Below are 15,988 nucleotides of genomic sequence, written 5' to 3'. Positions count from 1 at the left end.
AAAGCATACCAAGAGAAAAGAAAATCAACATAATGTTATCAATAACAATGTACCTTGCTATGGTAGAATTAGAATAAAAATTCTACCTTCATTTCTTTTAGCATGGGCAAGGACGTTTTATATCCCATGTAAAGAGAGGGAGAACTGACAATCTTTAACCCAAGCAATGGGGATTCCATCACTGTGTATTCATAAGAAGTAAAGTTAATATTGCTCTACATAAGGGTACATGAGGCATTGTATTAATTGGCATGGTAACAATCCCATTGCTTAAACTTGGGCAGACTCGTTCACATGGACATCAAACTGTTCCTTATAGAGCACGATTTGTTCGGAGACGATGGATTAATCATATAATTGTAGGGTTGTCAATTCTTATGTACATTTGCCATATCAAATCTCGATGATTAAATCTGTTTCGAATCTCATCGATCAAGTCAGATGTGTTTGGATTAGAATTGTAGTTTGGTACAGACATCTCGATTCTGAAGTTGTGCATGCAACCCCTAACACAAAACTCTGGAAACAAGGTGGGGTGCTTCTTCTTGATTCTATGGTGCAATGATATCACAATTGTAGATGGGCCCAACTCACGGGCAGGTTGTTTTGGATCCACATCATGGGAACAAGCCCAAGGTGTTAATTAAGAATGCACGTATGTAGGCATTGGGCATTGGTGAAGAGAATGTCAACATGATCGAAAGTGTGTGGAAAGCACATGCTATTGAATTAAAAAATGTATGTCAATGGGTGAAATGGGCAAAAGGCAAAAAGCAAAAGGCAAAAAGCAAAACGCAAAAGTCTTTCGTCTCCATCTTTTCCTCTTCTTCTTCGTCTTCTTCTTCTCTTCACATTCCGAAAAAGAGACATAGAGAAGAAGAAGAAGAAGAAGAAGAAGAAGAAGAAGAATTTACGAAAAAGAAAAGAGAAAGAGGAGGAGGAGGAAGCAGACGAGAGAAACTATGCACGATTTCTGCTTCACGTTCCCTTATGGCGCCCTTGTTCTTGCAGGAGGCCTTCTAGGTTTCCTTCTCAAACGAAGCTTTCCGTCTCTCCTCGGAGGAGGCATCTCAGGATCTCTGCTTTTATTCACCGGATACCTCAGTCTTCAAGCTTTCTATAAAGGATCCAACTCTTTCCTCGCTTTGTTTCTTCAAACAGGTGGCGTTTTCTCTTTGCCTTTCTCATTTGTTGATTGAATTTATGCACCATCTCCTACCCTCTTCGTTCCTTCAAGCACGTAGCCTTTCTATTTCTCGTCTAGTAATAGAATTTAAGGATTATTTCTTTCCTCGGATTGTTTGCTTCAAACATTTAAGATTTCTCTATGTCTTTAGATTTCTTCGTATTTTTTATTGCGATTGCATCAAAAAGCTTCATTTTATCTGATCTTGACTGTTTTTTCAGAAAGATGGAGATTTTTTCCTTTCACTTTTCTTTTTCTTACTTTTCTTTTCCCGTTTGTAAACATATTTTAAAGCACCGTCTCCTTCAATGAACCAGTTTGTGTAGGTTGATGTGGTAAATCAATTTCTAATCATAGCTTTCGTTAATTCGTTGCAATAAAAAAAATCTTGCTTGAAACACCCAGAATTTTATTTTCATCCCTTTTCCTTCTCTTGTTTATAAAACCGTATGTAAGCTTAGGTCATTAAGCAGATCCTTTTTTAAGCATATGATCTAGAGCTTTTTTTTTCTCATTTATCAACAAAAATTGGATTTTCTTTCAATGCTTCTCTCCTAACGGATTCTCTTTTCATTTCTCTCTCATAAACAGTCTTTAGGCATTGTCTCCGTTGAACTCCTTTTCATGTTTCTTAGATTTGATCTGGCCAGTTTTCTTGAGTTTAATCAGCTTGCAGTGTTTCCCTTGCTTGTAAAAGAGTCATGAAACTGATTCTTACACTCGATGATTGCATCAGAATTAATCATTATTTCTTTCAAATTGTTCTATGGAACTATATGGATTCATGCACTGCTTGGTAAAATTGAGATTAGATTCTATGATTTGATTCTCCAAACAGTTAACCTTCTCTTTCCTTAGCCATTTCTCTTATGTAAACAATCTTTAGACCTATTCTCTTTTTATTTGCTGCTAACATTTTTCTCCTTTCAATTCTTTCTGATTACGATCACATAAACTTCAATATTCTACACAGTCCATTAATCTTGTTCGTTTTTCTGCTGTTCAATTTCGTCAAGGTTTGATATTGTTACTCTTCGAGATATCTTGCTGAACTGATGTCTTGCAGTGATATCTATTCTCATCATCTCCTTCAATTCTTTCAGTGGAACTGTATGGCAAGATTGATATCTTATAAATTAGTTCTGTAAAGCTCACAAGTCTTTGTTAATTTGATTTGTTCAAAGTTCTGGATTTTCTTTCAATTAGAACTGCTGCCATTAATAATTCTCTCGTTTCAGTTCTTTCTATGAAACAGTTTGGCATAAATTGAGAGTATACTACGCTCTCTCTCTCTCTCTCTCTCATCGTCTCTCTCTCGCGTTGTAGAGAGGCAAATGAGGGATCTAATGGGATGAATAACCTTCGTATTTTTATTAGTGGTACTACTGGCCTCACTCAATTTACGATCCATTATTGATGTGTTATCCATTCCATTCCCTTTCTATATACCATTGGTAGAATTCATTTTCTCTCTTCATTTTTCCTTGTTATTAGACAGTACTTCACCTGATTGTAATTTCTTTAGTCTCATAGGCCATTTTGATATTTTGAGAACGATATTATATCATTTTATTTTTATCTTTGTTGTTTCTGAATATAATATAATTCATTTTTACTTGATACGCATTATGTATATTGAGAGAAAACAAAGATGTTGTGTCTTTTGAGGATGATATTATATCATTTCATTTTTATCTTAATTTTAATGACAATATTAATGATATTATCATCAAAATCCAATTATCTTAATATGCATCACGTGTTACGTAAACATTTTGCATTTGCTGAAATGAAACGGAATGTAAGTTCAAGATTCCAAACCCAGGAAGCCTAAAACTCATGAAACCGTTCAATTCCGTATGCTATCCTTTTATTATTGGATTGGTCAATATCCTCAAGATGTGGTTTGGTTCATATTCAATATATAACTCCATCATGTATTTCTTCTGTTGTAAAATGTTCTGAGCCTTACCATGCCAGATCATGAACTTGTGTCATTATGCTTTCTTCTCTTTGTAAATGTTGATACAATTGTAGAGAAAATTGATCACAAATTTAAAGACTAGTACCTCATTTAGTGTAATGCATGTGCCTTAATGCAAAGTATACATGGTGCAATATGCATGAAATGTCCTTTCTTTGAATTGGTGATCATCCTCTTGTTGTCTTGTAACATGACATATGGCCCATCTACCTTTAACTTGCATGAATGAATATAGGTTTCACACATTGAATGTGATGTATGGCTGATATTGCATCTTTTCTACTACAGTTATTTCAGTTGTGCTGACTTTGGTGATGGGACAACGATATCTAGATACTGGAAAGATAATGCCTGCAGGGATAGTGGCTGGTATCAGGTTGGTTCTTGTTCTTGTATTGCTATACATGAAGAATTATTCAGTTAAAGCACAGGTTGTCAATGTGAAAACCCGAATCTTACAATCATATATGACATACTATCAAAATCACTGAAAATAGGTTTAATTCTAGGGAAAAACAGAAATTTAGTCCTATCTATTTAGGCGTATATCAAATCACTCATCATACCCCTCTGTAGCAAGGTGTTTTTGGTAAATAAACCAACAAGTTAATGGTATTTTGTGTTTTTTCCTTAAATTTTATGAGAACGTGAGTTTGGTTCCGGAATTGTACCTTCAAATTAGAGTGAGGGAAATTTGAATCTGTGCCTTGTTTGGAGGGAATTGAGGATTACTTTCCTAGGGCCCAAGTATAAATACACCATGAAGCAAAAATGCATTCAGGATAGAGATGGGAGACTGGAATCTCAAGAGAATTTATAAGCACTATTGCAGCAAAACCATATTGTTGATCAACAATGTGACTAATATTAGATAATCGCTACCGTTGGGTTTTTGAATTAAACATACTAGACCATATTCAATAAGTGTAAATAAAATATATTAAACAAAAGTTTGTCTAGATTTGAATCGACAACGTTTTTTTTTAGAGTTATTGGTATGTCGTTATGATAAGGAAACCATTTCTAATATAATGATAAAGTATACACTCAGATTACTCTAGGAGTGTCATGTATGCACTGGACAAACAATTGTATATAAGGGCCTCTCACCTCAGATTGAATATTGCAGAGATACTGTGAGTTACCATGAGATATTGTATATAAGGGCCTCTCACCTCAGAAGAGGGTTACCATGAGAGAGATACTGTGAGTGAAATTGTATACCAGTGTGTTCATGTCGTTCTCGATCTGCACTTTGTTTGCTATGTTTTCTCAACCTCGACCTTCATTTTAAAAATATAATCATCATTTGTAACATATGTGAAAATGGTTGAATAGACTAGATATACTAAAGACTCCACATGAAATCACAAATACACATATGTAGATAAAAAAATCAAGTAATTGCTTGTGAAAATTTGTGTATATATCTCTGTCTAAAAATAAACACAATGCTTACGTGACAGTATGTAAACTGATTGTATTTATTGAACTTCTCGTGCTCATTTTATTGAGGATGATTTTAGTTTTAAAGCTTACTTATTCTATCTTTTACTGCAGTGGGGTGATGGCTTTATTTTATTTGTACAAATTGTCAACCGGAGGAAATCACATTGTCAAGAAAGGACCGTAAGATCCTCATGGGATTCCCAAGGTTGTATTATGTCATCTCATACAACCCATTTAATTGAGGCATTATACTTGGAAGTTTCCATTTTGTACTCATTGAACAAAATTACTTAGGTTTGTTTGTATATTATGTGGTCATATGGTTGGTGATGCACACCATGGACCATGGTTTTAACACAATGGACCTTCTCTCATTTGGACTTAGGTCTCGTAATCTTCAAGTGGGATAAGATTTTGAGATTGAGCACATTTGGCATGATTGTTATATGATAAAAAAGGAATTTGTAAAGTGTTTGGAACCAATTGTGGATGAGGAAACAGAGTATCTATTGCATGGTATAATAACATGACTTGATTTAGTTTTGTTTATTTTTTGTTATTAACCTTTTGGCTTAGCTTAGACGTGTCATTGTTTTGTATTATTCCTAGTCCAAGCACATATTAATGGAGATGTTTGACCAATTAGTTAGTATATATGGTTGTTCGGTGAAGACCAAAATGACATGCGTTCAATCTATACAATTAAGATGGTGCTTTCCATATTATGTAATATACTCGAATGCATTGGGAAACATTCTTTTTTCATACGAATGCGTATGTTATCAAAACATTCTTATGTCTTTTTTATCCACTTTTAACTTTCTTACCTAAAAATAAAATTACCTTATAATAAATAATGAATACAAAAGTATGGTATTTGCCATACTTTGAGGGTGTTTACCACACTCAAATGATTGAAACATTCTTGAATGGGAATGCGCGTATGGTTCATACTATGGTGCTTTCCATTTGTTCAGCTAAATTAGTACAATTAGTGAGATTTGAACATGTACAGGAGGGAGAGAGAGAGAGAGAGATATTAACGTCTTCTAAGGCCAAATTTGGCCCATGTGACAATTGATTTACAACAAAAATGGGGTATAAATTAAATTAAATTAAAAAAAAATTGAGAGAGAGAGAATGTGGCTCAGTTCGTAAGGTTATCCATTAGAGACTAGAAAGTCATGGATTCAACACCTATATTCCACAATGGGATATAATAAATCAAGAGAATATGTATGCAGTAATAGAGGTGTGAAATTTGGGTGTAATGATTTTGGTGAGTGACATCATATAGGGAAATTATTAAACATATTTCTCAAACTTGAGACTAGAGCACAATTATTTAACGAAGATGAGACCTAATTAGGTTGAGGCCTAGATAATCATGGTAACTACTACTAACAACATACTAGTAGCAACAGTGACACCATGATAACAAATTATATCAGAGATTTAAGATATGAAGGCGATTGTTGACCTCCCACATAATGTCTTGTAGGTCTCAAAACTTCTAAAACATAAATTTCTAAACACGCAATAGTAAAGCTCCTTGTAATTTCAGGTTTTAATTTGTTTTTTGACAATGGCACATTTTCTGCAATACAAAGAATGAAAACCATAAATTTGCCCCATGAATACATTGCAACACCTTCATAAGGAGATTTTAGACCTCCCACATTATGTCTTCTGGCTGGCAAAAATTCTAAGACCTAAATGTCTAAACACGATGTTATATTAGTAAAGCTTGTTAATTTATACACACAACAATGTGTTCATTGACAATGCATATTTTCCACAACACAAAGAATGAAAACTATAAATTTGCCCTATGAATGCAATGCAACACCTACTCATCTTGTAGCAAAATTTGCATCAACATGTATGTCTATATAAATCCGAAGGTCTATTTTTTATAATATTGTTATGCTAAATTCCATTAAGAAACTCACTTGTCCCTCCTTTATTATTTTATAAACTTCATCCACAATTCCTCCCCTCTTGCATGCACATAAAGCTCTTCTTTATTTGTTCTTTGTGGTTTATTGATTTGTTACATAAAGTTGTCCAAGTTACATTTCCTTTATTAGCTTAGGAAAAGTTATTTATGCATAGAGAGATCTTATTATAATTTTGGGAGGGCCAAAGATTTTCATCAAGTAGTGTTTAACACTTAAGACATTTTCTGAAGAACGAAGTAAGAGTGAAATTTGTGACTCTCAAAGCGTTCATTAGGGATTCTACCATATTGACAATGTATAAAACCCAAAACCAAAACCAAGGCATTATATCAAAGAGTGACACTTGGACTGACAAACTTGTTTGTGGCGAAATATGCATAACTGAGGAATCTCCTCAAATGTACCCCAACCACCCATCTAATATTGAAGAGAATGTAATCCAAGTTTCATGGAAGGAATAATATAGATTGTGGACAAAGAGATGGGCTTGAACATGCATCGGTGAGTGTGGTTTACCTATGTAGAAAAGTTTTTTCAGTAATTCAATGCAACATATTTATTGATCACCGAAGATTTTCTTATCTTATTTGTGTTGAGTGTCATTCTTTTGTGATGTCGTTTAGTGAGATTTGCATATATGGAGGACTTATTGTCACATAAGTACAACTTCTTCACCTTTTGTTGAGTCAAGTGGGGGTTGTGTGAACTACAATAGTTGAGCACATTGTGCCAATCGAGCAATCAAGTTGCTTTGTTCATGTAGCACTAGTCGAAGAACTGTCAATTGTAGCGTCGGCCATAATCATGTACTTGACTTTTGAGTCTTGTTATTCTGAATTTTTTCTTATCTTTTTTGTGTTGAGTGTCATTCTTTTGTGATGTCATTTAGTGAGATTTGTGTATATGGAGGAGTTATTGTCACATAGGTACAACTTCTTCACCTTTTGTTGAGTCAAATGGGGGTTGAGTGAACTACGATACTTGAGCCCATTTTGACAATCGAACAACCAAGTTGCTTTGTTCATGTAGCACTAGTTGAAGAATTTTCAATTGTGGCATCGACCATAGATCATGCGCTTGACTTTTGAGTCTTGTTATTCTGAAATTTTTCTTATCTTTTTTGTGTTGAGTCTCATTCTTTTGTGATGTCATTTAGTGAGATTTGCGTATATGGAGGAGTTATTGTCACATAGGTACAACTGCTTCACCTTTTGTTGAGTCAAATGGGGGTTAAGTGAACTACGATAGTTAAGCACATTGTGCCAATCGAGCAACCAAGTTGCTTAGTTCATGTAGCACTAGTCTAAGAACTATCAATTGTGGCATCGGCCATAGATAATGTAATTGACTTTTCAGTCTTGTTATTGATTCCATCTCTTGATGAATCATTGGGTTACCTCTTCATTATCTCGGTACAATTTCTTCACCTTTCGTTGAGTCAAGTGGGGGTAGAGTGAACTATGATAGTTGAGCACATTGTGTTGATTTAGATTGAGCAACCAAGTAGCTTTTTTCATGTAGCACTATTCGAAGAACTATAAATTGTGCCATCAAGTCAGACATAGATCATGTGCTTGACTTTTGAATCATGTCATTGATTCCATCTCTAGATGAATCATTGGGTTTGTGCTTGTTGACTAAACCATTGGGCTAAATATGTCGATCGATGTCTATGTTTCTCCGATCTATGTTACCTTGAACAAGTTCCACGTTGCATTGGTCCATGTCATGATGAATGAGCTCCATGTCATGCCAAAAGGCATTAATCCATAAGTATCAGAGTATACAACAAAAGGCATTAGGTGAATGATTGTGAAAAAAGTTATTGGTCCAAATCTAACCTACGCAAAAGATATCAAATTTACCTTATGGAAGTTTCATTGTTAAACTTCAACTAGATACATTGAACTACATTCCATGCATGCATAAAAAACACCCACTATGTTTGGCAAGGGAGAAAAAGAAACACAAGCTTATAAAACAAGGCCTAACTCAAAAAAATTGATTTCTCACTTCAAGAATGTTTTGGTTCCTTCTTCTTCTTCTTCTTCATTCTTCTTCTTCATTTTGGAAGCTTGCAGTTTGGGAAATATTGAGGTTAAGGTTTAGATTATCTTAATTTTTGGACTCTTGACTTTATCAAGTTCGATAATTGGAGGAGAATGAATTCAACAACTCATGATTAAAATTTCAATCCAATCGAATGTGCTCCATCCATCTAACTCACCATTGTTCAAAATGTTTATACCTGGTGGATTTTATAGCCACTCTTTATGATCTTAATTTAATAGAATAATCTATATCAATCATAAAAAATTGTGAATTTTGTATGTGGTTTTACCGATTCATTGATACGTGACACTACACTCACAATGAGTTCAAATAAAAAAAGTAAGGGTGAAGAGCATAATTGTTTGAACACTTGAACTCAATCCTCGAGCTTTGGGCTTTTAGTTGCTATTGTTCTGGTTGACAGATACAAAGGGTCGAACGACTTACTTACAAAGTCGTTTTGTCAATGGGATTGTGGTTGGAGATTGGGGTCATCCGACTCTGCTCAATGATTGCTTAAACACAATTAAACATAACACACACTGAATTACCATATATTATTATGATTGATTGTTAGCTACATGTATTCTGAGTCAGAGAAATTCTGAATGGTAGTTCAACACAAAATATACTCTTAACTAACAAAAATTATATTAAACTTATAGCAATACAGACTGATCCAATTACAATGCTCGCGGCCCCTTCTTTATAGGCAACTTGATAGACTTTACCAAGAAAATACAATTGCCATTCAACAAGAACCTACAATTACAACTAGTTGTCCTATTTTTTCTACTTGGCGATAATAATTTTCGACTATCTCCTTTCACATTCATCGGCTACGACTACGACCATGACTACGATTACTACTCTACTATTTCGACTATCATTATACTAGTTTGTCGACCTACATAATACATACTTTGGCTAGCTTGGTCCATCCCACCGGCTAATACATGAGAAGTAGTAGAAACTTGTATCAAAACATCCCTGTCTCACCTCTAGAGAATCTTCTTTACCAGGATGAAGATGATGATGATTATGATAATGAAGAAGACGAGAATTTCTCCTCAAAAAACAGCAGAAACATCAACATGATCCATAGCAGAAGAAGAAGAAAGAGGCGTGGAACATCTCACTCTCAAGGAAGAACATGAGAGTGAGAATGGTAGATCTGTACAATTTCACGGTCGAAGGGACTATGGAAGATACACAAACATTGAATGAGGTGAAAGACAGAGTGAGAGAGCAGGGTCGGCTATGGTGGAGTTTAGAAGCTTCCAAAGGTGTGGGATGATATCTATAACCTGACACTTCTTCACTCACACCTTCCACAGGCATTCTAGTTATGAATTCACAAACAATTATTCATTAAGAGCAACCAAAACAGAGAAAGAGACAGAAGAAAAAAACAACACGAACAAAATGGCAGAAGGAGGAGAAGAGGAAGAAAAAGAGAGGGGCATGCGAGTAATTTTAAAAACCAAAGGGCACCAAAAGAATTTCAGAAAATCAGAGGGCATACAACCAAGGGTAACTAATAGAGTTTCAATAATCGAAGGGCATCGACAAAATTCCCAAAACTCACATGAATTAAAAGCAAAAACACATGCACATACACAAAACATCATTTTAAGACCTAAAATAGATTATCAAAGTTACAATGTTACGAGATGTGCCGACCGAACGAGGGGTTCGTGTTACATGTGTTCTGGTTGAGGGAGTTTTGACCGATGAGATAGGAGAAGACCGAGGGAGTTTCGATTGATTGAGTTCCGGTCCAAGGACCAATGTTGAAGTTATTTACACCCTGTGGGTTCATCTATGCAAGGCACTGTCCCACCGGGCATGCCAAAATATTGTGTTGACTTGATCTACAAACACAAAGGGTCGAACAACTGACTTACAGAGTCGTTCTATCAATGGGATTGTGGCTGGAGATTGGGGACCGTCAGTTGTAAAAAGTAACGTGCGGAAGCAAGTATGAAGACAGAACAGAAGGAAGAACAATCAGGTTTAATGGACAGCTTGAGCTTATGCAGTATACACGGGAGAGACAGAGAGAGTGAGAGAGAAAACACAAGAACTATATTAAAGACTCTATTCACCACACTCTATACATATGTGTGTTCCATGAACACTTTTATACAAGTCCTCGAAGTACTGACCGTACTTCAATGCTCTTTAAGAGCTCCTACACTAACTCCCAAATATATTCCTCACGGAATATCTTTCCTAACGGCCTCCTGGTTTACTCACTCGGCCTAACCGATCGGTCCCAACCGATCCGGTCCTCGGCTTCTTCAGCCGATCCGACCGATGTTGAGCTTGTCTCTCAACACTCCCCCTCAAGCTCAACTCGAGGCTCTTCGGGATCCTCGGGCTCACAGCTCCGGTTCCTCCTGGCTTCACGCCTCGCTCGCGCTCCTCGACCTGTTCGACTCCGCGCGCTTCGACCCTTCCGGTCGGCTTGTCTGCTCATGCGGCCCTTATCAGCTCTTCTGTTGTTGCGGTGTTGACGCTTCTCCTGCTGCCTTTTCTTCCGCTTGGGCCTCGGTTGATTCAGCGTATCTGAATCAAACATCCAATCCGACTCGGCTACCTCCGATCGGTTTTCGCTCCTGTCCGAGTTGGCTGTCTCCAACTCGTCTTCGGTCTTCTCGCCCTCGATGGCATCATCTTCCCCATGCGTGGTTGGCTTCGGCTCTCTCCTTCGGTTGCTCCCCTTCTGTCCTCTTCCGAACTTTTCCGTGGGTCCGCCCTCGGCTTCTTCAGCCGATCCGAAGTCGAACTCGTCAACCGACTCGGTGGTGTCGCGGTCTCCGCTCCTTTCCTGTTGCCTTGGGATTGCTCTCCCCCTCAAGTTTGGCACGTCGAGGTGACGCAATCCGAGCGCACCTGAGAATTGCCGCAACTTGTCCAGACCAAGAGGCTTGGTGAAGATGTCGGCAGTCTGCCGATCTGTCGGAACGTACTGAAGTTCGACTTCACCGGAAAGGACATGCTCACGGACGAAATGGTAGTGCACCTCAATGTGCTTGGTCCGTGCGTGGAAGACGGGGTTCTTCGCGAGTTGGATGCTGCTGAGGTTGTCGCAGTAGATCGTTGTTGGATCGGACACCTCCTCTTGCAGGTCCTTAAGTAGCCGCTTCAACCATATGGCTTCGCATGTTGCGACAGCCGCTCCTCGGTACTCAGCTTCGGTGCTCGACAGTGCAACTATCGGCTGCTTCTTACTGCTCCACGCGATCGCGGCACTCCCGAGGGAGAACGCGTATCCAAACGTGGATCGGCGATCGACGGCGTTGCCAGCCCAATCAGCATCGGTGTAGCCGACTAACTGCGCGACTGCACCGGTCCGATATAGCAGTCCCCGGTCCTTAGTGCCGTTGACATACCGAAGTATGCGTTGCGCACACTGAAGGTGCTCCTCGGTAGGTCGCGCCATGAACTGACTGATCACTCCGACCGGATAACTGAGGTCGGGTCGGGTGATGGTCAAGTATATGAGGCTTCCGACAATTTGTTGGAACCTCGTCGGGTCGCATACCTTTCCCGTATCGGGACGAAGCTTGACGGTTCTGTCCAGAGGAATCGAGACGGACTTACAGTCGGCCATCCCGAATTTGAAGAGCATACTCAGCACGTAATGACGTTGGCTGATCAATATGCCTTCGGGGATACGGATCACTTCGATCCCGAGGAAGTAATGAAGGTCCCCCAGATCCTTCATGTTGAACGATGCCGCAAGCTGGAGCTTCACGCGGTCGATTTCACCTAGGTCGGTGCCAGTGATGACCAAGTCATCAACATATAGTAAAATACTAACCGGTCCGAGTCGACCTTTCCGGATGAACAGGGAAGAGTCCGATTTTGACGTGACGAAGCCCATCCGACGTAGTTGTTGCGTGATCTTCGCGTTCCAGGCACGCGGGGCTTGCTTCAGTCCGTAAAGGGACTTCTTTAGTCGGCATACTGCCGAGGAGTTCGTTCCGGAGTGAAATCCGGGGGGCTGTACCATGTACACCCATTCCTCAAGGTCACCTTGCAGGAACGCATTCTTTACATCCATCTGATGTAGGTGTCACCCCTTGGTCGCGGCTACTGCGAGCAAAACACGGACGGTCGTCATTTTCGCGACCGGCGCAAACGTCTCATCGTAGTCGATGCCGTGTTTCTGCGCATAGCCCTTTGCCACTAGACGAGCCTTGTACCGGTTGATCGAGCCATCGGTGTTGTACTTGACTTTGTACACCCATCTACACTCGATCGGTTTTACCCCTCTTGGGGCATCAACCAGGTCCCAGGTCTCGTTCTCCGCCAATGCGTGCATCTCTTCCTCCATCGCGGCACGCCAATTCGCGTCTTTAGCCGCTTCTGCGTAGCTCTCCGGCTCACGCACTTCCGCTACACGAGTCATGTACGCATAATGATGCGCCATGTACTCGTTGTATCCGAACCGCAAAACAGGGTTCTTCTGGCGGGTAGATCGGCGTAATCTAGCATTAGCCGATGTCGAGGCCTTCTCGGTCGACGCGGACTTCACCTTTAAAGACCCGTCACCGGTTCCCTCAGAGTCGGACTCGCGTCAGTCTGACTCGTTCCTATCCGTGCCGGAATTCGACACCTTCTTCTTCCCATTCTCTTTGCGCGTAAGCCGTCTCCTCGGCTTCCTGTGCGGGGAATGCACGGCCGAGTCCCCACTACTCGCCGGCTCTTCATCGGACTGGTCGTACTGACTCAGTCGTCCAATCGGTCCACTTAAACGGAGTGAAATCGGACTCTCTTCGTGGGTCTCGATTTCGGGCTCATTCGGAGGCATCTCAGCCTCTCTGACCTCATCGTCAAAGCTCGGATTGGAGTCGGGGTTCGAAGTCGGGGGCTGGTACCAGGACGCGGACTCGTCAAACACAACGTCACGGCTGACACGTGCTTGTTTGGTGCGAGGGTTATAGCACTTATAACCCTTCTGCTCGTCCGAGTAACCGACCAAGATGCATTTCTCGGCCTTTGCGTCTAGCTTCCTCCTTTTCTCCTTCGGTACATGCACATACGCAATGCTACCGAACACCCTCAAGTGTCGCAAGTTCGGCTTCGTTCCGAAATATAGCTCGTGCGCCGACACTTTGTCTCTGATCCGGTTCTGGATGTATACCGCAGTCCTTACCGCCTCGGTCCAGTAGAACTTGTGCAAGCTCTTCTCCTCCAGCATTGCTCGTGCCGCTTCCACAATCGACCGATTCTTCCTCTCGGCCACGCCGTTCTGCTCTGGCGTGTATCTACAACTGAATTCGCGCCGAATTCCCATTTGTTGTAGATAACCGTTGAATTGACCAGAAAAGTACTCTTTCCCGCCATCCGACCGCAGGCACTGGATCTTTCGTCCCGTTTTCGTTTCCACGAACCCTTTGAGGTCCCGGAAACAGTCGAAGACTTCGCTCTTCCTCTCAATGAGGTAGATCCACGTGTGTCGCGTGTGGTCGTCGATGAAGGAGACGAAATATCGGCTCCCGCCAAGACTAACGTTTTGTGCCGGCCCCCATACATCGGAGTGTATAAGGTCGAGCTTGTTCCGGCTCCGGTTTCGCTCATTGGGGAAAGGAAGTCGGTGTTGCTTCCCGAGCTGGCAGGCTTCACAAATTTGTGCCTTTCGGCCACTAAATTTGGGCAATCCTAACACTACCTGTTTCGATTGCAAATCTTGAAGCCGTTGGTAGTTGACGTGGCCAATCCGCTTGTGCCACAAGTCGATGTCCGACTCGGATTTTTGTCCCTTCGCGAACATTGCAGTGCCGCCGTTAGTGGAATCGAGGATGAACATCCTCCCGTCTCTGCGCCCTTGCGCAATCACACGGCCTTCTTCCTCAATGAAGCACCTGAGGTGTATAAACCGAACTTCCATCCCTTGGTCGACGATCTGTCCGACCGAGACCAAGTTCTTCGTGATTGTCGGAACATGCAGCACGTTCATGAGTTTCCCTTTCTGCCCGACATGGCTAAGGGGAACTTCTCCGACATTCGCGATCGGATGCGGAGTGTCGTCTCCAGTTGCGACTACTCCAGGTTGTATCGGTTTTTCAAGGTACGAGAACCACTCCTTATGGCTCGTCATGTGGTTTGACACGCCGGAGTCTACGTACCACACCTCGTCCGATCTCGGGGTGTTCTATTTCATTGAGTTTGCTTCGTGTCTCGTCACGAAGACAGACCCTTCTCCGGCTCTCCCGGAGACTTCGGCATAGTGTGATCGTTGCCGATTTCCCTTGTCGGTATGTCCGGAGCCGTTTCCGGAACCGGTTCTCTCCGAGTCGGCGCGCTTCTTCCAGCACTCACTTTCCCTGTGGCCTTTCTTGCCACAGTACCAGCACTCCGCGATGGCCTTCCCTTGCCGGTTCTCATCGCTTCGACTCCCCCTGTTTCCGGAGGGTCCGGAGTTGCTGTCGGCATCACTTCGGTGCCTTCTTCCTTGATCTCGTCGGCCGCCTCCATTGCGCGCCGACTCGCCTCGTCCTCCACGTCCACGGGGCCTAACTCCCTCCGTGTACAACATTCTGTTGTCGGTGTGCGTGCTTGTAGACGCACCCACGTGGTTCTCCTCTACCGGGAGCATTGACTGTAAGTCGAAAAAGGACGGCGTATTCTCCCAGGTACACACAACTGTTCGGAACGCTCTGAACTTCGACGCCAAACCTCCGAGACAGATCTAGACCATCTCGCTCTCCTCGATGTTCACCTCTATGGAGGCGAGGGAGTCGCAAATATCCTTGATCTTCGAGGTATAGTCCGCCACCGACAAGTCGCGTTGTCGTAGTTTGTTCAACTCCTGTAGGAGTTGAAGCTTCCTGGTTGTGGTGCTCGCGGCGAAAATCTTCTTCAGATTTTCCCACGCACCCTCCGGCGTCTTTGCATCCCGAACATAGCTCAATAGTTGTTCGCCCACACACGACGCGAAGCAATATAATACCCTGCTCGCCGATTGCTCCCACGACGGGAAGTCTCTATGTGTCGATTCGGGTGCCGCGTCATTAGCTCCTTCGACATAACTCCAGTAGCCGTGGCCGAGCAGGTACTGGTGCATCTTGTAGGACCAAGACGCGTAGTTGGTTCTGTCGAGCTTCTCTGTTGGAAGCGAGCTCGCCATGCCTCTATCCATCGTTCTTCTTGTTCTTCTTCGTCAAGCTATGTCGGCTGTAGAGAGGTTCTCAACCCTCGCGCTCTGATACCATGTAAAAAGTAACGTGCGGAAGCAAGTATGAAGACAAAACAGAAGGAAGAACAATCAGGTTTAATGGACTGCTTGAGCTTACGCAGTATACACGGGAGAGACAGAGAGAGTGAGAGAGAAAACACAAGAAC

At 41.5% G+C, this 15,988-nt stretch overlaps 1 protein-coding gene across 2 annotated transcripts; it reads left to right on the top strand.

Moving 5' to 3' along the window:
- The first annotated feature begins 853 nt into the window (after positions 1-853).
- On the top strand, positions 854-5,197 carry LOC147859811 (protein FATTY ACID EXPORT 6-like). 2 transcript variants are annotated; one of them, XM_087325106.1, is made up of 3 exons: positions 854-1,161; positions 3,459-3,546; positions 4,514-4,551. In XM_087325106.1, the coding sequence occupies exons 1-3, from the start codon at positions 963-965 to the stop codon at positions 4,533-4,535; spliced, it is 309 nt and encodes a 102-aa protein (XP_087181232.1). In that variant the 5' UTR covers positions 854-962; the 3' UTR covers positions 4,536-4,551. The 2 variants fall into 2 exon arrangements, with proteins under 2 accessions (XP_087181232.1, XP_087181230.1); XM_087325104.1 differs by lacking the exon at positions 4,514-4,551 and adding an exon at positions 4,731-5,197 and having other exon boundaries at positions 855-1,161.
- Positions 5,198-15,988: the final 10,791 nt, after the last annotated feature.

Source organism: Azolla caroliniana, unplaced genomic scaffold, assembly GCF_043228905.1.
Source record: "Azolla caroliniana isolate FFs.n. ecotype wild unplaced genomic scaffold, voAzoCaro1.0.p SCAF_9, whole genome shotgun sequence".
Classification (NCBI taxonomy): Eukaryota; Viridiplantae; Streptophyta; class Polypodiopsida; order Salviniales; family Salviniaceae; genus Azolla; species Azolla caroliniana.
The sequence above is the reverse complement of the archived record's forward strand: the minus strand, read 5'-3'. Positions and strand labels throughout refer to the sequence as shown.